The sequence below is a fragment of the Tyto alba genome, unplaced genomic scaffold, assembly GCF_018691265.1.
Source record: "Tyto alba isolate M040663 unplaced genomic scaffold, T.alba_DEE_v4.0 Super-Scaffold_7, whole genome shotgun sequence".
NCBI lineage: Eukaryota > Metazoa > Chordata > Aves > Strigiformes > Tytonidae > Tyto > Tyto alba.
In genome coordinates, this window is record NW_024881328.1 from 32,256,608 (window position 1) to 32,280,391 (window position 23,784).

General features: G+C 43.2%; 2 protein-coding genes across 2 annotated transcripts; one reads left to right on the forward strand and one right to left on the reverse strand.

Annotated features, from left to right (window-relative positions):
* Positions 1-209: 209 nt before the first annotated feature.
* On the forward strand, positions 210-10,221 carry HSPD1 (heat shock protein family D (Hsp60) member 1). Its single transcript, XM_033010791.2, has 12 exons — positions 210-350; positions 1,069-1,244; positions 3,938-4,190; positions 4,763-4,845; positions 5,534-5,629; positions 5,945-6,038; positions 6,454-6,622; positions 6,973-7,072; positions 7,969-8,214; positions 8,581-8,755; positions 9,355-9,533; positions 9,625-10,221. Exons 2-12 carry the CDS (start codon positions 1,071-1,073, stop codon positions 9,775-9,777), a joined length of 1,722 nt encoding a protein of 573 aa, XP_032866682.2. The 5' UTR covers positions 210-350; positions 1,069-1,070; the 3' UTR covers positions 9,778-10,221.
* Positions 9,962-23,447, reverse strand: COQ10B (coenzyme Q10B). Its single transcript, XM_033010792.2, has 5 exons — positions 23,318-23,447; positions 19,583-19,729; positions 17,928-18,120; positions 15,101-15,202; positions 9,962-12,449 (listed from the first exon to the last, which is right to left on the reverse strand). The coding sequence occupies exons 1-5, from the start codon at positions 23,401-23,403 to the stop codon at positions 12,282-12,284; spliced, it is 696 nt and encodes a 231-aa protein (XP_032866683.2). The 5' UTR covers positions 23,404-23,447; the 3' UTR covers positions 9,962-12,281.
* Positions 23,448-23,784: the final 337 nt, after the last annotated feature.

Genomic DNA, 23,784 nt, shown 5'->3' on the forward strand with positions numbered 1-23,784 from the left:
CACCCGCCCGGAAGTGAGCTCAGCTCCCCTTTGACCTTCAGCGAGCATGAGCGTTCCAGAAGGTTCTGGAATTGGTGGGCCCCGGAACCTGAGTGGTTCATGCTGGAGCTCGCAGCGCATGCGTGGAAGCGCGGCGGTCGCCCCAGCCCTGCGGGAGAGCCGTCCGCTGGGGGCGGGGCCGCGGCGGCTATGCTGGTTCCCGGGCGGGGCGGTGCGGAGCCCCACATGGGTCGGGGGCGGGGCCGAGGCGGGCAGTGCCGAGCGCCCCCCGCTCCCGCCCGCAGATCTTCCCGCTCAGCTGCGTGTCCGGACGGCGGAGGTGCCTGCTGTTCCCCCCACGTTGCCCGCCGGTGAGGCCCGGCCCGGCCCGGCACAGCCCGGCCCGGGGAGAGGCGGGGGGGCGGCCCCTTCCCGCTGAGGGAGGAGGAGTGACCGCGCGGCGAGGGGCCCGGCCTGCCCCGAGCGCGTGGATCTAACGGCCGCCTGCGCGCTTTGGGGGGCCGCGGTGAGGGGAGGAGGGAGGTGCGGGGGGGTCGCGGCGGGACGACGGCCCCCGCACCCCCGTGGGTGGGGTGTGGGGGGGTGATGGCGGAGGCCGGCGGTGCAGCGCGGGCGGGCAGCCCGTGACCTTGCTGCCCGTGTCCCGAGGGACGGGGACGCGGGGCCCGGCAGCGAGACCCGCGGGGGGGGGCCCGGAGGCTGTTCCCGCCGCGGGGCCGCAGCCGCAGTCTCCTCCGGCCGCCCCCCGCTGCTGGAGGCGGGGGGGCGCTGGTGCCCCGCCGGGCCCTCGCGGCCTCCCGCCCGAGTGCCGGGAGAGGCCCCGCGGGAGCTCGGGGCTGCCCGGTGGGAGCTGCTGGGGCTGCGGGTCTCGCTTTCAGGCTCCGTGCTCCCCAGCCTTCGTACTGGTAAAGGAGTTGCTTGTGCGTGTCCATTTCAACCACTCAAAAAGCTAAAAGTTCACGGTCACTTGCTTTACTTTTTAAGTCCTTTTTCCCTCTCTTATTCTAGAGCCAACTGTGCAAAACGACAATGCTTACATTTTCCTGTGGATTTGTTTTAATTTTGTAGACATGCTCCGTTTATCTACAGTACTCCGCCAGATAAGGCCAGTGTCCAGAGCACTCGCCCCCCATCTAACACGAGCATATGCAAAAGATGTGAAGTTTGGAGCAGATGCTAGAGCTCTTATGCTTCAAGGAGTAGATCTGCTAGCAGATGCTGTAGCTGTCACTATGGGGCCAAAGGTAATGGAAGATTTTGCATTTATTTTATGTTAACACTTCGACTTGGTGGAAGGCACCATTGCAGAAAGCAGTTGCTGGTTTTCCCTCTGTAGAGCTGCATGCTTGCTGTCTGTGACCCAAAGGTGTGAGGGGGCAGGCAGGCAGACTGTTCCAGGCAGCCACGTTCCCATTTTTGTCACCTGAAGCATGACGATAAAGTGTGTGCTTTTCATAGTAACAAAGTAAAAAGAATTGGATCAATGTGAAAGGAGCATGCTATCTGTCTAAACAGTTTGAAGGTTATGGGGATGTGCATAATGCGTTACCGTGCCTTAGCTGCTAGCCTCTAACAATGCAGTAGGTAATTTAGCTATATCATGAAGTGGCTTAATTAGCGTAACATTCTTTTTTTGTAGCAAATCACAGTTTTTGTATCACTTTTCATTCATCTTATTAATATTAGAAGGTAATATTGGAAGTGTAATACTGAGTTTTTAGTTGGCTGGTAAATGTTATCAGCTTAAGTGAACTTCTGTGGCAGTGGCATTCGTTTATGTTGCTTATAGGACAGAATATAGTGTCCGATTCCCTGTAAGTTCTAGGCCTTTTGGAAAACTAGCTACTGTATTCTGCATAGTCATGCAACGTGCAGTAAGGCTTGAAATGAGATTCTTTTTTAAGGAAAAGATGCTGATTTTCTTTGGGCTCATAGGAATATCTGCTCTATGCAAAAACAGCATACGCATGGTAGTTCTCAAGGCTGGTTGGTCTCTGGAAAATTAATTTGTGTGTGTCTTGCACATTTTTGGGGTTCTGTTAGCTTTATTCAAAGGCAAAAATGTTGCAAGCTGAGCAGATGAAGGTTAAGGAACAGTGATGTCAGCAAGATGTGGCTGTTTTCCATAAAGGAACAAAGTTTAAGTCTAGTCAGTTAATTTAACTCTTGTTTTTTTGGATCAGGCTACTCTGTGAATGCCTAAGCATAGTTCTAATGTGCTGGTTAAAGGGCAGTTCCTGATGCAACTTACTGTAACCTTGTGGGGTTTTTGTTCCAGCGTTCTCACTTTATCTGCTGTTCTCCATGTACTTGTAGAAATTTAGGGATTGTACTGTAATGCCCGATTCTGCTTCTGGCATTTTAAAGAGATATCGCTCTGGTGAGGAAACTTCCCCTTTGTACTGTTCTGTATTTCAAGATACATGGTTTGCAGTCTCACACAACCTTTTGATATTTCTGCTAATTTATTGATTACTTTGTCAGGACTAGTTTGTGTGAGTTCTTGGTTTCTTGATATGCAGGACTATTCAGTATGCACGTGCATTTACAGGTGGTGGTCCCTTTTTCAGAAACACATACAAAAACTGTTTGTTAGGTGTAAGTTCTTTAATGTGATTGGATATAAGTAGATTTCATTGTGCTGTTGTCCTCAGAGCTACCAAACAAACATTTGGAGTAAGACCGTGTCAAAATATGGACTAAAATTAAGCAAAATGAGGAGAGACTATTTGAAGAACTAAATCAGTAGCAGGATCCTCCAGAGAGAATTTTCTTACTCTTGAACTTCTAGATTCAGGAGAAGTGCAGGTCAAGTAAAGGAGCACCAAGAAGCCAGGTTAGGCATTATTTTGGCATAATTATTTTATAGCACAGCGTTAGAATTAGCTCTTTCACAAATTCAACATTAGTAACTGAGGCTTAGCATTTCTTTTGGAGCTTCTGGGGCCAGCCGCACTTCAGCAGCAGCGTAGCCTTGTGCGTGGCAGGAATCCAAAGCTCGTGAAATCATTGAGGCAGAGGTGAGGGGCTCCGCAGGGGAGGAGCGTGGCGGTAGCGTGTGCCCGTAGCCAGCCCGCCCGGCACGTGATCCCGGCGCTGGCCATTGCTCTCCCTTCCCCTCTTGCCGCAGCTCCAGCGTCGCTGAAGGGCTTCAGGGAAGAGGCGGTGGCTCCTTGCGTTTCTGCTGCCTCCAGCTCGAACTGGAACAAGACTGCTTGGGGCAGCTATTCCAGCTTCTGAGTTCATCTGGGAGCAAGCATCCCTCTTGTGCCAGGGCATCTGCCCTCTGCGGGCCGTAATGTGTCACATTAACAGGGTGTGTGTATGTTGCATAGGATAGTGCAGCTTTTTAGTTGACTGCAAGTGCATGCTAGGAGAAAAAAGGCTTGGTAACTTGCAGTGTTTGAGAAATTCTTGCCATATGTTAACACAAATTTGTTAGGTGTTCTCAGCTCTCTTTGCTTATCACTGATAAGGTTTTCAAGTCTTCCCCCTCCCAGAACGTGCAATGAATTGAGCTTTATATTACTGTTTTTCAACCACATTTGACGGGAATTTTGCAAATTTAGTTCATTATGTTACTGTATTTTAATTTTAGGGGAAAATATCAGCATAGAGGGAATTCCTTCCATTATTTTTTGCAGTAAGGCCAGTCTTATTTTAGTTGCAGACTTCAGAGTCTGTGGTATTAAGCTTTATAGCTGGGGAATGAAGACTCATTCTGTGAAAGTATAAAACCTTTGAGCCGTTTTCCCAGTTTTGCAGTACCATGGCAATGTGTGTGCTTGAAAAAAGTCCCGGCTGAAAGCTCTGTGCAAGGTGATGTTTCTGTTCAGCTGTGGCTCTTCAAAATGATCTTCATCTCCAGTTGACCTCATAGCACAACATGCTGTGCACTATGTGGCTTTGATTTAATACTTGTTCTTTGTCACCCCAGGGAAGAACAGTTATTATTGAACAAAACTGGGGAAGTCCCAAAGTGACAAAAGACGGTGTGACGGTGGCAAAGGCAATTGACTTAAAAGACAAATACAAAAATATTGGAGCCAGGCTAGTTCAAGATGTTGCCAACAATACAAATGAAGAAGCAGGAGATGGTACCACTACTGCAACGGTACTTGCACGTGCTATTGCCAAGGAGGGCTTTGAGAAGATCAGCAAAGGAGCAAATCCAGTAGAAATCAGGAGGGGTAAATTTCTTTTTTTCCCTTGTTTTCCATGTTTAAGCACTGCCTTTACTTTTCATATCCCAAATTTGGCTGGCTTTCTGAATAAGTTGCCTTCTCTTTGAAGAGCTGCATAAAGCTTTATGTGAAGAGCGACGGATAGAGAACCCACTTGTTTCTGTTATGTTACTTACTCTGCACAATTCTTAATTTTTCTATTCATGTTACTATTTTATGTTCAGTTAGCTTGTTTAATTTGTCATAGGCCAACTCAATTTAAAGCCATTTTTGCAGTTAATTTATTTCTGATAAGTATATAAAATTACTGGTGCCATGTAAATTAATTTGGAATAAATTTCAATCCTGATGGAAAGTATGTCACACCAATTCCAAAAAAAAAGTCACTAGGTATAAAGTGTTATACACGACGATATGGAACTAGAACTGCCAGTCATTTGTTTTTGAATGTGCAAACTGGATGCATTTTTGCAATGTGGACTTTTGTTTGAAACTTAACCTGATAATGATTTTTTTTTTTCTCCTCCTGTGCTGTATACCCTGTTTTGTTCATTCACAAATATTCCGTTTGTTTTTAGGGGTGATGCTTGCAGTTGATGCTATCACAGCTGAGCTGAAGAAGCTGTCTAAACCTGTTACAACTCCAGAAGAAATTGCACAGGTAAAAAAAAAAAATAAGAAACATCAAGTTTACTTAGGTATTCAGAAGAATTTTTGTGAATTAATGTTTAATGGAGTTGTGCATATATGACACCTGAATATTTTTCTTGATGTACCAAGATTCAGGGTGTGTTTCATTGAATGATCTTCATGGTAATACTGTCATTTCTTGAGTTACTTACAATTCCCAGTATTCTGCCTTTGATTACACTGCTAGAAATTGGTTCAGAAGTAGGTAATTTTTCTCATCTACAAGTTTCATTCCAAAATATTGTCTTAAAACATAAATTTGTGTACCTGGGAAGCATTGATGAGAGTGAAGATGTGTTTGTGGATGGGAGGGGTGGCGGATCTGCTATGGGAGCTTCAGGCTGCAGTGGGTGCCCCCCAGCTGGCTCCCAGGCACCGGGTATGTCGGCCTGCAGGGCCTATTGCTCCCCACGGCCGCAGGTTCGGGTGGCCCGTGTGTGCCTGGTGCATGGGAGCTGGGCCAGTGGCTGAGTTGCCCAAGAGCCATTAGCCCTTTCGGGGCAGCGGAGTTCTTGGGTCCTGGCGTGGGTGTGCTACAGTCAGCCCGCCCCGTCTTGTCAGGAAACGTGAGAATTGGAAACGGTTCTTCTGACTTTCTTTATAGTGAGGAAACAAATCACTTGTATTGCAAAATGAGGTTAAATGGTTTGCGGTTTCAGGTTGCCACGATATCAGCAAATGGGGATCAGGAAATTGGCAATATAATCTCTGATGCAATGAAAAAAGTTGGACGAAAGGGTGTGATCACTGTCAAGGTAAGAACGTGGCCAACATACAGACTAAATGCAAAGTGACTGTCTCTTCTCCAGTTAGGGCTGGCTTTTGTGGCGTCTGATGTGGCTGCTGCTGCTCATGAAAGGTACCCCACCATCATTCCTCTCTCCCCAGCTGCTCTAGATCAGGGTTTGATCGCTGTTCCCTTTCAGAATCTGTTTATTTTGAAGGGAGGCACATAAAACTGTCCTGTGGTGCAGTCTTTCATTCTGTTGTGCATAGCATGCTAAAACTGTACTTATGCTTTTGGGAGTAAATAAAGGATCTTTAATGTAGACTTTCTTGCCCCTAAACAGGATGGAAAAACTCTGAATGATGAATTGGAAATCATTGAGGGTATGAAATTTGACAGAGGCTACATCTCTCCATATTTTATTAATACAACCAAAGGTGAGTTAACAATAACACCTGCCAAATACCGTAGTGGCTTTTGTAAGTTAGAAGTAATGGTACCTGCTATGAAGACTTCACAGTCTGTTACACTGTGAACCACAGCAAATAGGACTTGGGGGGTCCTTCCCCATCAGAAACTTTGAATTTTTGGTAAAAGCTTGGGGTCTTCAGGGCTTTTTTGTCTTCTCTGCTAAGTGTGGGCAGCGTCCATGCTAACATCAAGCTGTCCTTGCAACACTTCGGAACAATGTTGAATTAAAATAAAAGTGGAGTCTTGGAGAAAACAATTTGTGTCTCTTTTCTGTAGTGCTGTTGAAAAATGCAACAGTTTTTCCAAAGTAGCTCCTTAAGTTTAGGAGAATGAGACATTTTTATAATTGGACTGTTCAGTTAATTCATGTTGGTTTTGCAGGGCAGAAATGTGAATTCCAGGACGCTTACCTTTTAATCAGTGAAAAGAAAATCTCTAGTGTACAGTCCATAGTCCCAGCTCTTGAAATTGCCAATGCTCACCGCAAACCTTTGGTCATTATTGCTGAAGATGTTGATGGAGAAGCCCTCAGCACTCTAGTCTTGAACAGGTGAGGCTCAAAATCCATACTTCTAGACAAATCCTGCTTTTTGTTGTTTCTGTGTTTTCATCAGTTTAAAGAAATACATGCTGAAGCATGTATTTGAATTTGCTACTATGTAGTGCTGTTTGTTCTCTTCCTGGTACCAAAGAAACTGCAGCTTCTGTGCGTAGCCATACCGTGTGTCAGCTGGGACAGAATTTCAGGTGTTTCCCACCTACCTTTCTGAGCAAAACCAGCTCAGTTCATCAAGGTCCCTTTGTTCGCTTGATCGTTAGAGCTGTACTGAATTAGTTTTAGTAATTGGACTTATTCTCTGGACACATGTGGATTGTTTCTCTCTGCATTTTTCTCTTCAGACTGAAGGTGGGTCTTCAGGTTGTTGCTGTAAAAGCACCGGGTTTTGGTGACAACAGGAAAAACCAGCTTAAGGATATGGCAATTGCTACTGGTGGTGCTGTAAGTAATGGTGTTTTATCTGGCTTTTTGCTCTAAGTAATGCTAATGGTATTTAAGGAGGAAGAGAATATATATTTTTACGTCCATCGCTTGTATTTGCTGCATTCTCTTCTTTCAAAAATGTAACAGTAATGTTTAAGACTTTCTTTTTTTTTTTTCCTTTCAAACATTGATATTGATAACTGCTCTGTGAGACAGTCCTGACCATGAGTAACTGACTCAAGTTACACACAGTTTCCTTGCAGCATTTAGGTTGTTAAAGGGGAAGGAGGAACTTCAAGGAAATCTCCTTAGAAACTGCAAAGCTTTCTTGCCACCTTATAAAAGTGATTGTCTCACAATTGCCCAGACTTGAGTATAGCAAATATAAATCTTTTACACATTTGAAATCAACTGGATAATTTTTTGTACTCAACTTCTCAAATAGTTGATGTGCTGATTAGTGTCCCTTTGTGCTGCTTTTTTTTCAATAAATGCTTCAAAATCCTAGCAAAATGCTGCAATCCAAAGGTGGCTATTGAAATAAACTTGATGTTTAAGCTAACCAGAGCACAGAGTAACAAACCAGCAAACTATTCTAAACCAGTTCAGCGCCAGCATTTGTAACTCCTCAGAACGGGGGGAGTCTGTAACACAACCCTGGGTTGGGGTGCTGTGAGTCGGTGAGTTACACTAGTCAGTCAGGACCGAGGAGTTGGCAGCCCCTGTGCTGTCAGGGCCAGTTTGTGACGTGCCTGCGTGCCCGGGCTCTGTGTGGAGAAGGGAAGAGTTTTGTTGAACTTGGCTGCAGTAGTGTGATTATTTTGCACTGCTGGCCTGCTGTGTGTGCATCTATAAATAAAAAATTCACATATAGAGGAGCTGTGAATTCTGACTTTTCGTGTAATTTGTTTCAGGTGTTTGGAGAAGAGGGTTTAACCCTGAATGTGGAAGATATTCAGCCTCACGACTTTGGTAAAGTTGGAGAGGTCATTGTGACAAAAGATGACACCATGCTTCTGAAGGGGAAGGGCGAAAAGGCTCAAATTGAAAAACGTATTCAAGAAATTATTGAAGAGCTAGAAGCTACCACAAGTGATTATGAAAAAGAGAAACTGAATGAGCGATTGGCCAAACTCTCTGATGGAGTAGCAGTATTGAAGGTGAGAAGTTTAACTTCTTCAGAAAGGGGCAATATCAGTCCTTTATTGCCGGTCTGAGTTTCTGCTGGGTGGCTGCCTCGTAACCTTAGCAGTTGATTTGGATAAGGAATTTGGCTTCGTGCAGTGCTACACTTTGGTATTAAGAACTTAATGACACAGTGAATTAAAACTGTGTGTTTAGGCTTCTTGAGTGCTGAGGTACGAAAGAGCACTGCCAGGATGGGCGAGCCCGGGTTTGCTTTCTGGCTCTTCTCAGTTAATGGCTCGGGCAGGCTGTTTAATGTTGTGGCGGCAGTTCCGCAGCCAGCAGCACTCTCCTGCCAGGGCTCCTTGTGTGGACCTTGACGCGTGGCTTGCTGCTTGCAGGTTGGTGGCACAAGTGATGTGGAAGTGAACGAGAAGAAGGACAGAGTTACTGACGCCCTGAACGCGACCCGCGCGGCCGTAGAGGAGGGCATCGTTCCGGGCGGTGGCTGTGCGCTGCTCCGCTGCATTCCAGCACTAGATGCCTTAGCTCCAGCCAATGAAGATCAGAAAATTGGTAAGTAAATTACCTGAACGTGCACGTGGAAGTGTTAAGAATAGACTGTCTTCTGTCCCGAGGCTTTATAAGATGGAATACAGATTGCTTTCAGCGAGTTGAGTTACTTGATCTTTAGCACCTCCTTGGCATAGCGGTCTCTGCTTTATAGTGGGAAGGAGCTTCCACTGCATCCCTGACTTGAATGTGAAGCAACCAGTATCAACAAAGCAGTGGGAGCCCCTGCAAAGAACTGCAAACCCTTCCAGGAGGAGTTGACTGTTGCAGCCATTGCAGACAGACAGAAAAATCTAAGAATGCTTAAGAGATTGTATGGCAAATCAAATGGAAAAAGCCTTTGTGCCATGTTACAGTAATAACGCTCCTTACTACCTTTTGCAGAAGTAAAACCGAAATGGGTGTGACTACCCTGCAGGGATTTCATTTGTTGACAGATGTCAAGCAGCAGAGATCTTTTCCCTGGAACTGATCAAAATAGCTTAAGTTCTTGCTCAGAGGGTTCTCTTTTTGTATTGACCTCCAGCACGTGAGTGCATGCCTTGGCAGTAGGAGGGAGCAGTGTATGTAGTATGTAATTCTAAACATCCTTTTTCTTGCAGGCATTGAAATAATAAGGAGAACATTGAAAATCCCAGCAATGACTATTGCAAAGAATGCAGGCGTTGAAGGATCACTAATAGTTGAAAAAATCCTGCAGAGTCCTTCTGAAGTTGGCTATGATGCAATGCTTGGGGACTTTGTAAACATGGTAGAAAAAGGAATCATAGACCCAACGAAGGTAAGCTGAAATAGTTTTAATTCTCAGCTCTCCTTCATCTCACCGCATGTGATAGCCAGCAGGTATTCAGTTATTTCTTTCCTATTTTTAGGTTGTGAGAACTGCTCTGATGGACGCTGCAGGGGTTGCATCTCTCTTGTCAACAGCAGAAGCAGTGGTGACTGAAATTCCTAAGGAAGAAAAGGAGATGGCAATGGGAGGAATGGGCGGCATGGGTGGAGGAATGGGAGGTGGCATGTTCTAGGCCCAGGGGTGGGGATGTATCATGAGCTGTGCTGTTTAAGGCTGACAGTTCTGACTTCAAAAACTTCACATGTCGGTGCAGGAGGGTGGATAGTGACTGAAGTGAGGCTGGTGTTTAAAAGAATCACTGTAACCATCAGTTACTGGATTTCATTTAACACACGTGTAATTGTTTACAGTCATTGTCCATGCCTACAGATAATTTATTTTGTATTTTTTGAATAAAGACATTTGTACATTCCTGATAACTGGGTGCAAGATCCATCTACCAAGGTTCTGATTTAAACTTAAGGCACTTGATATTCTGTTACAGAATTTATTGGTGCTTGCCAGTACTAGGAAGAACTTGGAAGCCACTGTGCGTGAAACTAAACAATTGTGTACAAAGTAGGCAAATATACAGTTCTGTGACCTTTATGTAATAAAACAAACTGCTCAAAAGTGATGAAATGTATCACCTTCTTCATCTGCACACATAGCCCTAGCCCTGGGAGAACCTTGACAGCTTGCTGCTGCTTCTGAGACTTGCTAGAAATCTGACACTTAAGCTTGGAAAAGACAGGGCCTTGCCCTCCAGGAAACATTCCTTTGTCTAGAATGTTTCTCAAAAATACAAGTGACTTGAAATTTTCCAAGAACTATCTAAGCTGAACTGAGTGTTCAGTTCTCTGAAATATTAAACAATGCTATGAAACTAAGGCCTGTGCACTGACTTTATTTTGCCCTGTCTGTACTGCTGGGTTCAGGTGCACCTTGCAGTGTGCTGGGAGGGAGGGTGCCCGCTGGCTCTGGCACAGGCGCCCCCCCTTGTGCTGAGAAAGGGGGGGTGGGGGTTTAAATACCCCCCTTGCCCGGGTGTGCACTGAGCCTTCCAGTCTTGGCTTCTGGCTTGCTGGTAGTGGGCTCAAGGATTGAGCTTGAATTATTTTGTACAAGATGCTTTACCCTTCAAAAGGACAGCGTCATTTGCCACCTACTTTGTTCTTTGACCTGACCTAGTTAATTGTGTAGTCTTTCCTGCATGCTGTTCAACTCTGCTTTCCAAACTTCAAAACAACTCTGTTCCCAAACTTGTGTATGTTTCTCTGATTGTCTCAACATAAGAAACGGATTTAAAACTGACCTCTTGATCCAGCTGCCACTTTCCCCACCTTTCTATCTTTTACAGACAGGATCTGTGAAAGTCCAATTGCTCTTTCTGGAAAAGCATCTGAATGGTCTGAAACTGCTCCAGGGTAGGCATTGCCTAGAACTACACCTTTCTATACTATTTAATGCACACTTCTGTAGGAACCAGGTGGATTGCAGGCACTTTGGAGAAAGGCTCAGCTTCAACACCTGATCTGAAGCTTCACCTAATTTCAGTGAGGAAATCTGGTAATGCAAGGCAGCTTATAGATGGGAGTGAAAATCTCTTCAAACCTCTTCACTTACGCTTTTTTAGAGACTAGAATGTCCAGCATAGAACTACTGAAAATTAAGGCAGCTGGCAGTGTTGTAATGGAGTAAGTAAACAGTAGTACAGTACTGGGAAAAAAACCCAAAGAGCTAAAGTTTAGCTCTCCATTGTGTGTTTTTGAATGGCAGCTAGCGTCAGGCGTGCACGTCTGTGGAAAGCAGAAGAATTTGTGCCCTCCCTCCTGGAAGGGCAGTGCTGTGGTACGGAAGGTTGTGCACCCGCGCCCTAGTTCTCAAAGAGGTAACGCTTGGCTTAAAGCTGTGGTGGAACGAGGACCCGTCTGCATTCTCTGAGCTGCACCCACCCACCCCAGCCTCCCCGCGGTGGGGGGCAGCAGAAGCGCGCCCAAGGCACCGCCGGCACCGGGCCAGCACCCGGGCAGCCGCCAACCAGCGGCTGTAGCCGAAACTGCTGCACTCAAATCGTACGGCTGCTTACATCAGGTGTAACCCCCGCCTTTAACAGCTGCAAATGCAAGCGTTCAGGCTGTGTTCTTTTTTCTATTGCAGTTGCCAGTCAGAATTCAACAGCAGCTGGTGACTCCTGACGGACCCTTGTCATTCGCTTGGATTAAAGGCACCTGCTACTCGATGCTTGAGGAACTGTTCATACTCAGCAAAGGCAGAATGTCCTCCCTTCCCTTGGCCGCAGGTGGCTGAATTGATGCTGTTAAGTTACATTCACACTATTAATAACTTAAACTTGAGTTAATATGTTACAATGCTGAAAAAAACCCTAAGCTTGGATAGGGTAGAACTTAGACTGTGACTACACAAACCATCTGGCAAGTTAAGAAACGGCAGCAGCCTGAGACATCTCGTGTTACAGTAGCTGTCAACTGTCTGTTACTGATAACACTTTAAGTTGCACTTGATTGCAGCTTGAAGGTTCTATGTACATCTGGCTGAACAGGTGTGTTCTGTACAGTATAAATCACACACAAAGCTCAGCTATGAAATAGATGCCCCAAAGGAGGAGCATGGCACCTCTTGTACAAATAAAGTGTACAAACCAGTTTATAATGGAGGTTGTTACAATTTTCCCTTTTAGGTGTGATGAACTTCATGAAGCATTAGCTCCCGAGGTATGCTTGTTTCTGGGCCATGGAGTTTTGATGCTCTTCTTTCAAAAGCAGCTACCATCTGCTTTACCACTTCATCAAAAAACAGCGTAGCAAGTTTTGAGTGTAGAAGTGAACGAAATTCAAAAGAAACCTGTTTAAGACAATAGAGAAGAATTGTTTTTCCTGTATCTACTATCGTGGTAAAATGCTGTTATAAATAGACAACTTGATTAAAGAACCTCCAGCTAGTCTGCAAGTAAGTCAGAGGACTGTCTCCCGGGGCTTTTAAATGAGAAGAAACATTTTGTTTAGTTCTCTGAAGTAATAATTTGCATTTATCTAAACTAACTGTATTTTACTTAATAAGTGCTGCATCACAAAACATGAGTAAAAGATCTGGGATAATGAAAAGCTACTGACAAACAGTAACTGAGTTACTTTGCACACAGAACTTACTTGGGAGACAAAAGTCGGCTGAAGACCAGCCTGCATGGCAAGGCAGCAGGTTTACAGGTAAGCTGCAGCAAACCCAAAAGGCATGTGAAAGGCATTAACTGCAGCAGTTAACAGTTATGGCAGGGGTGCAGAGAGTTCGCTTGCTTTCTCTCTCCACCCTCAAAAGAAAAGGTCACTTTTACATCAAATAGCCTTCAGTTATGTTTTTGTGCTGTGCTGGCCTTCAGTCTAGTTAAATAACATTCCCCATAGGCTACGGAATCGCGTTGTTTGGGAACGCACTGTTTCCCAAAATGATTACAGAAAAGAAACGGGTTGCTCCCCTGCAATTTTACTGCAATTCTGTAATTTTATCATCAGTCCTGCTGTAACACGTCTTTGGGATTGAGATTTAAGTGTTTTTGCCATTCCTGAGAAAGCCACAGATTAACTGCCAAAGGGAGCAAACACAGCTTCTCTCAAATTGCTTATGAGTAATGCCTGTTAACTGTGAAACAGTAGCACAGAAGTAATTAAACTACCTGGACTGTAACCAGAGTGTAGCTTCATTTACATTTGCCTGACCTCAAGCATCAGTAGAATTAATGGGCCTTGTGGAAGTCTGAGAGTTGTCATTTAGAGCATGCAGAGTTCTGCAGAGCAGGGATAAGGAGTCTGGCGGCATGTTCAGTAACTAGGTAAGAACTTGAGATACAGTACACCTTTACAAAGTTTGCAGATGGCACAAATGGTGTTGTGCTTCAATCGATACACCAAATAATTTAAGAGATGAAACCAAACTAGAAAAGTTCCTTGCTGTATGTATAGGTCTCCTGGAATCAGGCTGGAAAAACAGGATACAACAGCTTGTGGGAACCAGCATAACCCAAAACTCAATTTACATTTTCCAAAGCAAACAACCATTCTTGAAATCAAAGTTTTCTCTGTAATATCTGTAATTGCACAGTATGTTTTGAGAAGTTTGTTGTGAAATGCTTCTCATCCCTATCAGCGCAGACCCAGAGGCAAGCAGGTCAGTAACTAGCAAGGGTTACAGTGCTTAAAGACTGCGTTTGCTTCTGCTACCTCAAAAGGGGGTAAGCAGTAAGAAGTGTCAATAGTGTTTCCCTAAGAAAGTGAAAATAGCCATTTTAAGTCCAGCCTTGACTCCCTTTAACTGAATTTCTTGACTTGAAATGTCAAAAGGTGGCTTTGGCAAGGGGCTGGTGTGGTAGTGGTGCAGTTTTCCTCACAGACTCTCAGTATTTAGACTATAGAGTTTGAACGCTTGCTTAATTCAGATTTTCTCAACTGATTTATGGCTTGGGTTAGAAGCTAACTTATGTATTGATTAGTAGCAGGAACTGGCACTTAATTGCCTGGAGAAATTGAAATACCATGAGCACATAACATACAGATGAGAAATGTATTTTTTTGAATGTCTACAGATTCATTTTTACTGTTGAACTGTGTGAAGTGCAATACAGCAATTAGGTGAAAGTTATTAACCCAACGAGATTTGTGTGCTAGTTTACAAATACTCCAAAGGCTCTTTTTCCTATTTACAGATAAGTTTTAAAGCAGAGTATCCCAGTAGATGGCAGCAGGATCAACACACTTCTGTGTACTTTGTAGCCTGTTCTGAACCCCAGCTTAGATAGATGCTCAATGCAACACCTACTCTTAACACTATAAAACATAAGAAAAAGATGTGATGGCAGACTAAATAGACAAAATGGAAAAGCAATAGCTTGAGTGGAAGACAACTTGTCTAGGAGTGGCAGGCTAAATCAGGTACTGGATTTAAAGAGCGATAGCTTTGAGCTGCTGTGATATCCCATCATATTGTAGAAAGACAGCAAAAAATCTATTGTATCTGTATTATAGAAGGAGGGAGTAAGACTTCAAATACATGAAAGAATAAAATTGGAAGCCAGGAAATTAAATTGACCAAACAGGATAGATGGGGAAATACTTACTGGTACCAAGAACACTTAGAGAGAACACTTGTAGAGTAATTAAAGGAAACAGCAAGGTATGTGTAGTATTTCTCCATCTGTATTTGCCTGAAAACTTCAGCATGTTTAGAGTTGTATGGTGAGAGATACCAGTCCCTAGACTGTTTCATGATATGCAGACACCTCACAGAAGACTGATGTCTCTAAAGGACACTGTAATTGTTTCCATGTTGTAAAGTTTGCAAAAATTTTTTTGGATTGTAGTGGCTAAAACTAACTTGTTTTCCATGCGTATGTGTGTTAAAAATTAGTGTCAGGTGTTAAAAAAAAAAAATAAAACAAGCACAGTTGTATATACTGTTTCTGTGCCCTGTTCCCAGCGTGATGTAGTCTTAATTATAATACTTACTGAAAAATCCAGTGTACATGTCCTTGGATAGCCAGGGATACCTGGGCTGAAACGCCAAACTGTTTCCAAGTGATTAAATAGTTTTCCATCTGTGCAGGATGCCTAAAATAAAGTTCAGAAAGTCAAGCTACAATTGGGCTTTTATACGTGTGACAAATTGGTATTACTGAAGTTTGCCTTTACATTTTGTTAGACGGTGAAGGTCAGGGCAGAGTTAAAATCAGAGTGCAGCCAGCATGAGATCCCATCTGCACAGTGTCCTTTATGGCAAAATAATTCAATTCCTTTTAACAGAGAGGAAAAATTCTTGTGTTGAGAGTCATAAAACAGATCTCTAGCATGATGCATAGAACACCGAAATAAGGCTAATTCTATATACCAGAATTTTGAGCAACACTGCTTTAGGCAAAGGATATGGATATTTACTGCATTTGTTTGTTGTTTTGTTTTTTTTTTTTTTTTTCCATTGCATGTAATGTAATGAAAGGCCAGGTTGGATGGGGCTTGGAGCAACCTGGGCTGGGGGAAGGTGTCCCTGCCCATGGCAGGGGGTTGGGACTAGGTGATCTTTAAGGTCCCTTCCAACCCAAACCATTCTGTGATTCTATGTACAGAATAATTTATACACTGATATACAGACCTGTAGTCTTTGGCTATAGAAATGTTTAGCATCAAAACAAACCTGACTGAAGCAAACTCCAAACATCTTCTGTCACAAGACACTATTGCGATCAAGAGCTACCATGAAGTCAGTAAAACTATACACTCAAGTTCATAATCAGCTTATACTTTGGCTTTTAGTTACTGGCAAGCCATATTTAACTGTTAACTAATGTTTCAGGAGTGTTGCGTACAATCCTGCTTTAAAACAAAGTATTTCCAGTAGCTGGCTTCACAGTTTTCCTGACAATAGGGTCCTTATCTTCACTCATTTTGCTTTTAGCTAAAGCAAATACATACAGCTAATTTTTTGTGCCTGTATTTATAACAGAAAAAGATTGAAAGACATACACTTCAAAATCATCCAAATATAACATCTCAATTGGCTTGGTATTTATGGAGATAATTTTTTTTTTTTTTTTCTCTTTTTTTAACAAGTTCTTACTTTTACCACAAGCAGCTCTGCTCCAACAAGACTAGTCATGATGAATAGATAGTGTTTGTAGTTTGAAAGCCATGGTAAGGCAAGCCATCTCAAAGACTAATTAGCAGCACAAAAATACCTACATTTTTCTGCTCAGGAATAAGGTGCAGTACCTTACTACCTCTACAGAAAGGGGAGGAGTAGACGGAAGGTTAGTTGCCAAGAGCTGAGCTTGCTTTTCCTGCTGCTGCCAGAAGGGCAGGAAACATGGGAAAATTGCCAGTGTCCCCCTTGCTCCCAACCTTATAAGTAGCAAACTCACTCTGTGCTTTCCTCTGCGGCAAGAGCTGCTACTACCAGTCTGATCTTTCCATTGCTCAAGCAGTGCTGCCTTAAACAGCAAATCCGTGCACATTTTGTTGCCACCAGTAGCCCGTTATGCTGGACCACCATGCAAGCTGCCTTTGCTCAGTTATTTCTGAGGACGGTGAAATAGTTCAAGCACACAGTCACTTCTCTAGAAATGTTCCTACAGTTACATGAACAAAATGTAAACTTCTAGGAAAAATAGAAAGCAGAGAAAGTGCTAATAAGTCTAGGAAGAGGAAATCTAAAGAAACAGTTCTCCTCACCATTTTCATGGTCTTTTCTGAGACAAGGAATTCTCTTCTGAGTGAATTAGAGGGAAAGAATGTTGGTAAGCCAATCTGATAGCTAAGTGAAAGGAAAAAGCCAGTCTTGTCAGGGAAGGAGAAAGCAGTCAGCATGTAAAATGCAGATTTTCCACTGGAGCTGTTCAATTTTACTAAGAAAGAGAGAAAGATACTTTTTTTTTTTTTTTTTTTTCCAGAATGGGCAATTACCTTGAATAAAGGTACTTTGCATATTCACTTTCCAATTCATGTGTCCGTGGGACTTAAACCTAGTTTCTGTTTTGAGCAGTGTCTTTTAAGAGGAAGCCTAGAGAAGAGTAGTGAAATATGATATCCAAACAATTATCCTGAACCAGCAATCAACTGTTGTAATTCCACTAGTTACTCCAAAAAATAGTCAAGATCTGCCACATGAAGGGAGAGGCAGTTTTGCTCTAAGGAATCTGTTCTGAGCTCTTCTTAACCAGAACAGATTTGAACATATAAGGCAAACTACTCAGAAGATCCAGACATCATTTAATATTTCTCCCTTGACATTCTCGAAAATTGCTCGTGAAAAGCTGAAAGCAGGAGAAATACAACTGCTTTTCTTCTGAACAAATGGGCTTTGAAGCCACTCTTCTATCTTCTCATCAGTACACTGAATAACAAGTTATTCTTAAGACTTCTCATATTAGGTAGGTAAAATTCCCAGAAGAAAAGTAATGACAGATATCAATTTTGCTAAGGCATTAGAAGCTACAGTTGTCAATTGTAACTTCTAAGGTAGTATTAATTTTGCATTTAAAGAGGCTTGGACAAAGTTTTAACAAAAACAAACAAAAATGGTATATCTTAATTAACAGCAGCTAGTTCCTCCAGCAAAATGAAATTAAATGTCAATTCCTTCCCCAGCTCATTTGGCAGCTTATGTTTTAAAAGCACATTCAAATTCTTTCCAGTTAACCTAAGTTTTTAAACAAAAGCAAGAGAAGTTTTGAGCCACACAAAGCACTTCCAGCATCAATTTTGTTTTGATACACCAATGAATTATTTGAATTTTAGCAAACAAAAGTTATGGAAAGTTACAGCTAAAAAAAAAAAAAGTTACCTTAACTAAATGCGGTCTCACTAGGGTAACAACTGATGTATACCTCTCTACTACGGGAGGGAATCCTATTTCTAGCTGTGCTTTGCAGTATCCAGAGCGCTTCGATAATACATCTGACTTTTTACACCAAGGAACAAATAGTTTGTAATTCTCCACAACGGCAACAACTTCATACATTTCCTGCATAGAATACCTGGAAACAGAAACACATACATTAGTTACAAGGTATTTCAAATTCAGTATTAAAAAGTTTCAAAAGATGGTATAAACGGCAGTTTGGAAGGTGAACATACAGTCACTTGAAAATACTATCACTGTTTTGGGAAATTAAAAAGAGAAAAAAAAAAAAAGTAATGAACTGGTAAAAGTCTTTGCATAAAGATGCAAACACCACACAACATCCAGCAGTAAAGTTAGTAAATAGTGAAGCCGGTGCCTGCTACTTTCTGCAATATTGGGTAAATATACATACATTTCTAGTGGAAAAAAAAAAAGAGTTTTTCCAGCATGGTTGTGTCTTCATTTAGGTAGATCTTGGATATTCCACATAAACAATCCACTTATCAAGGCTACCCAGAAAAGGTGTATCAAAACTAAAGTACTATATTTGATAAAGTTTAAATAGAGGAACACTGCTTTATTTTATCCTAAATAAAAAAGCTTAATTAAAAAATACATGCAATGGAAAAACCTCACAGCATCACAGAATGGCTGAGGTTGGAAGGGACCTCTGGAGGTCGTCTTGTTCAACCTCCCTGCTCAAGCAGGATATTGAAATCGTATGAAATAATATGATGGCAACATTTTAATTGATTTGTGGTAACATGGCAAAGTATTGCATAGCGATGGTTCTTAATTTTTATTTCTGACTCAGAAAAGAATTAAAGCACATGCTTAATTCCATCTGTTTTTAAAATGAAGCATATGTTCAACAGTGCTCCACAGTGAGTACTGTTGGACAAAGGCTCTTTTTAAGTGACTATGCAAAATCTGTTACAGTTCAAGAACTATCACATAACTGATTCTTAAGAACAGTCAAAAAACTTATGCTAACAAGCCAATAGTTCAGATTATTGTGGATCAGAGTCTGGGGGCAGATCCCAGTCTCATCAAATTAACTGGAATTTTCCCACTAGCTTACAGGCAAACTGCATTTCAAAATCTTTTTCTACATGCCTGAATTTCTTCATCACAGCACTACTTGTTTTCCTTCTTTTAAAGGCAGAAGAAAATCTCAAGAAGTGAGAACTACAACATAATGTAAGTGCAAACATAAGCACCCATTTGGGACAGAAGGGAACAAACAGACAGTTTTCACACCTGTTGGTTTATTCCCATTTCACCAGATGAAATTACTAGTGTATTCTTCCCTTTCAGGTTTTTTTGTTTTGTTCTGTCATGGAATAAAAGGATTATTTCTGCTACTTCTTTCTATGGGGCAAGAGTTTTGGCTTCATACATTTTTAATACTCAGCTTGAGCTTGATCTCTACAAATTCTGAAAGTCAAAACTACTTCCTAGTCTCTAATTGGGCAGAGTCACAGGGGCATGTGTCTTCAGGGACGCTCAGTCTCTGAACTTCTACTATTTCAGATTAATCACAGCAAACAAAATCAATAAGCATATAAAGTCTCTTTCCAGAGGTCTATACAAACCCTATAATTCTTCTTTCAGAATATTCTTTTCTTTTATTTACTAGTGGTGCAGCAATGTTGAAGAAGGTTCTTGAAAAGGTATGGTTCATTACAGGTACTTGCGAAGGAGAAATTCTGGTCATCAGAATACCACAAGAAGCCAAGTGCCTGCAACAGCGAAAATGCTTTTAGATGTGTTTCATATCAGCAAAATAACAACACATTCAGGTGAGACAAACAATCTGTTGTATAACGTTCCAGAAAATATCAGATTCAGATGGAAAAACAAAGGCTCATAACAGTATACAAACTGTTAAAACACACAAGGGGGATTTTTTTTTTTTCCCTTTAGCAGAAAATAAAAATAGCCCCCAGTCACAAGAAAAGTAACTGGCAGAGTAAAATACAAAGACCCCATTAAATGTTGACTTCACAGCACTCTGAGTTAATGTACAAGCCTCATATGCACTTAATTTGCAGAACAGGCTCTCTCAATAGCAAAATCAAGGAAGGGAAGGTTCCACTTGGAGATACAAAGCTGAACTCTGCTATTAATCCCTCTGCTGCCATCCTTCACTCAAAAGGACAGTTTAATTTTGAAAGTCCTTTCAAAAAGTGCATTGCTTACCCAGCTTTCAAAATTTATTTCAGAAAAAAATCATGCAAAACCTTGGACACAGTGTTTTTCATTAATAAATCTTAACAAATTCCCTTTAAAAATGGTAGTAATTCTAAGATTGAACCACAGTGTTCTCTGTGAACATCTACACTAAAATCTAACATATATTCATTATGATTAATAGGTCTGTTCTGCTAAATTACCGATTTTGCCTACATCAAGTCAATTAAGACACAAAATTCCACCTCAGAAGCTCTGATTTTTGGTACTATTTGCTGTCAGGAAGAGCAACCTAGCTCTTTTACTGTCCTTTCTCTAATTAAGCAATCAGGACTGTACTTCTGGATTCACATAGTCAAAAAATGGAACTACCCTTCCCACTTAGCATTAGCCTTCTTTGGTTGTTCAGGTATCTTTTTTTAGACACAATGAACAGATAGATGTATTTTTTACTAACCACCAAATAAGTCTAGCAAATTAGTTACCAATTTTCAACAATTAAAACTATTATTAACATGTTCTTTAAAAATCAACTCACTTTTGAGTTCTAAAGAAACAGAGTAATAACTCAGGACTGACCACCCTAGCTTATGTGGTCACTGTATTAGGAGACAGGCAAATAATAAATTGAGTTTAGAGGAACATAATCATCATCATCTGATTAGAAACAATCTGTACAGACGTAAAAAAAAAAAAAACAGTAACTGTGGTATGAAGCAAGATGACTGACAACACAGATTGTAATCACTGCAGTTGGAAAGGAATCAAGATGGGACAGAAGTATAGTGTCAAAATTAAGAAAGAATAGGTTGACTTTGAAAGTCTTCAGACAACAAACTGCAAATGTTTGCAACTATATCTCAAAGGATGTGGACACAGTTTGGGGTTTTTTTGCACACAGACTGGACAAGACTGTTAAGGAAAAGCATTGCTTTGGCAGAAAGGCTGGAAGGGTGCCAGGAACATTTGTAGCTGCCTCAACCAGATTCATAGAAAATGTTCAAACGTTTGGACCTTGCCTCCTTCTGGAGAGCTAATTTAAATTACTTTCTCTATCCCGGGCTACATATAGTACACAGTCCGAACTAGTTTCCAGGTTTCTTCTCTCAATCTGTGGGGTTTTTTTACTGTAATGCTATGCCAGTAGATTGTTTCATACAGTTTTATCTAGACTTGTTTCAGCTACAAGGCTGAAAAACAATCTCTACAAATAGTCCTTTAGCTGCTGTAAGACAATGTCCTTTTCACAATTATACTGCCGTGCAAGGAAGGCAAAGCTAAGAGAGGTTATAATGCTAACAAACATGGTGAGACTTCGTCTCTCTCCAAATTTTATCTGAAGAAAAACAGATGCTACAAGAATGTGCTGGGCTCGGTCCCAGCTCAGGAAAGCACGCCCCTCCAAGAAATCACAAAAGCATGGATTTCAGTGGACTGTCAAACATGTTTTTGTGAACCTGATCAAGGCCACAGAAGAAAAGCCAAGTCCATAGCAGAATTCAGACACATGTACGACCTCTGTATTTACCCACAGACAGTAACACAACCATATCCACTCACGCTGCTCTTACTGGCATCATTCAACTCCTGCCACTCGCTGCTTTCGCTCCAAACATTTGGGCACTGAGCACAGAATCACCTGACTCCCATGTCCTGAGAAAGAAGCATTTACTGGTGTACGGTATACATATGCAAGTGATCTATATTCAGTGATTAAAGAGGTACAAAATTTTCTAAGCCCAAAGATTAACAAATTTTTGAAAAAAAGGGATCTTGAACTCCTGACTATAAAGACTGAAATTAGTGATAACAGCATGCCTGGGCAATTGTAGTTACTGTTATCCCAACTGTTACTTCCATAAAGTTAATGATATCTGATGGCCATTTTACAGTCTGCGAGTTGATCTCATTCCAATTCTTTGTCCACAGCTGTTCACATCGCCAAAAATGAGCGCTGCCAACAACTGTCCTCATTAGCATCTCAGTCTGAATAAGCACGAGGAACTCATCTACCACCTGCGCCCTTGGACCTGAGTCCAGCACAGTAAGGAGGGGTCTGCCCAGCTGACAACAGGTACAGAATGTACACCACTGACAACCGCAAGGCGTGAAAGCATACCCAGCAGCTTCAAGGCTACAAATAATACGGCACCGGTTTGGATGCAGCTCGCACTTGCTTAAAACCAGCTGCCAAGATTCTTGCAGCTTACACTAGAAACATCTTCTAACTTAGGTTGCAAATAGTTACTTAATGAGTTTCCTTATACTCAACACCCTTCCAGCAACTGATATTGCCATCAAGACCCTAATAAATTACTTCTAAAAATAGCAATTTTTCTTACAAGGATTTAATTAATTTAATATTGCAAACTTATCCTAAAGATTAAAACCTGAAGGATATAGAGTAAGAAATGTGGTCCAAATAAGATGCCATTATACTACTGCACAGTAACAATTATGTCAAATGACTGCTTGAAAATTGACATCATAAACTATTCTACTTTTTCACTGGTTTTGAGGATGACAGTAAGACTTTGAATGTATCGAAGAAACACAGCAATGTTGCCGTAACAGGAGTAACAGGTGAACCTTTTTTCTCTCCCAAGATTTTCAAATTGCACTCTCGCTCTCATCTGCTTGTTCTACCAGTTACAAGATGAACTCCTCTCCCAAAGTGTGTTCTGTTTCCCAAGTAGTTCCACCCAGCCTTACATGTGATCAGGGGATAAGGAACTTGCTGCATTATCTGAAGTGGAAAACATACTCAGCTTTTCACTTCTTTTATGGATTGTTCAACATTACGCAACTGGCTTAAGCAGACAAGAGGCAAGTAGATAATCTGAAAATCGTTTGTTCCGTCGATCCCGGCCGCTGACAGGGGCCGACAGCTACGGGAGCTGAGGGCACCTCGGCCACCCCCGCAGGACGCGGAGCCAGAGGGGACCCGGGCGGCCCTTCCCTCTCCCCTTCCCCAAAGACACCAGCCCCGGGCGGCCCGCCCCCACCCCACCCCACCCCGGCCCCGGGGCCGCCCGGCGGCATGAGGGGAGCCGGGAGGGGAGGGGCGGTGCGGCGGCGGGGCCCCGGCCCGGCACAGCCACCCGCCGGGGCCCTGGCTGCGACCCCCGCGACCGTACCTGAGGGCGGCCGCGCGCGGCGGCGGGGCGGCAGCACCCAGCCCGCCGACCAGGGCCCTGCCGAGCGCCCGGCCGCTCCGCGCCATCCCGGGCCCCGCTGCTCGCCGGCTGCCGGCCCCGAACGGCCGCGCCCCCGCCGCGCCGCCCGGCGGCCCTATCGCCGCGCGGCGGCCGGCGTCACGCGCTGCGGGCGGGGGGGGGGGGGGCCGCGCCCCCAGTCACGAGACAGCTCTGGCAGCGAGGGGAGGGCGGGAGGCCCTCCGCCTGATTGGTCCGGCGGCGCGCGAGCCCCGCGCGCAGCTATAATTGGGGTTGTGCTCGCGGGGGGCGCCTTACAGCGCGGGGGGGCGGCGGAGGAGGAGCCGCCGGCCGCCGCCGCCAGCCGCCGCCATCGTATCAGCCGCCGGTAAGACCCCCCTGCGGCGGGGCGGCCTGGGGGCCGGCCAAAAGGTCGGCGGGCGGGCGGG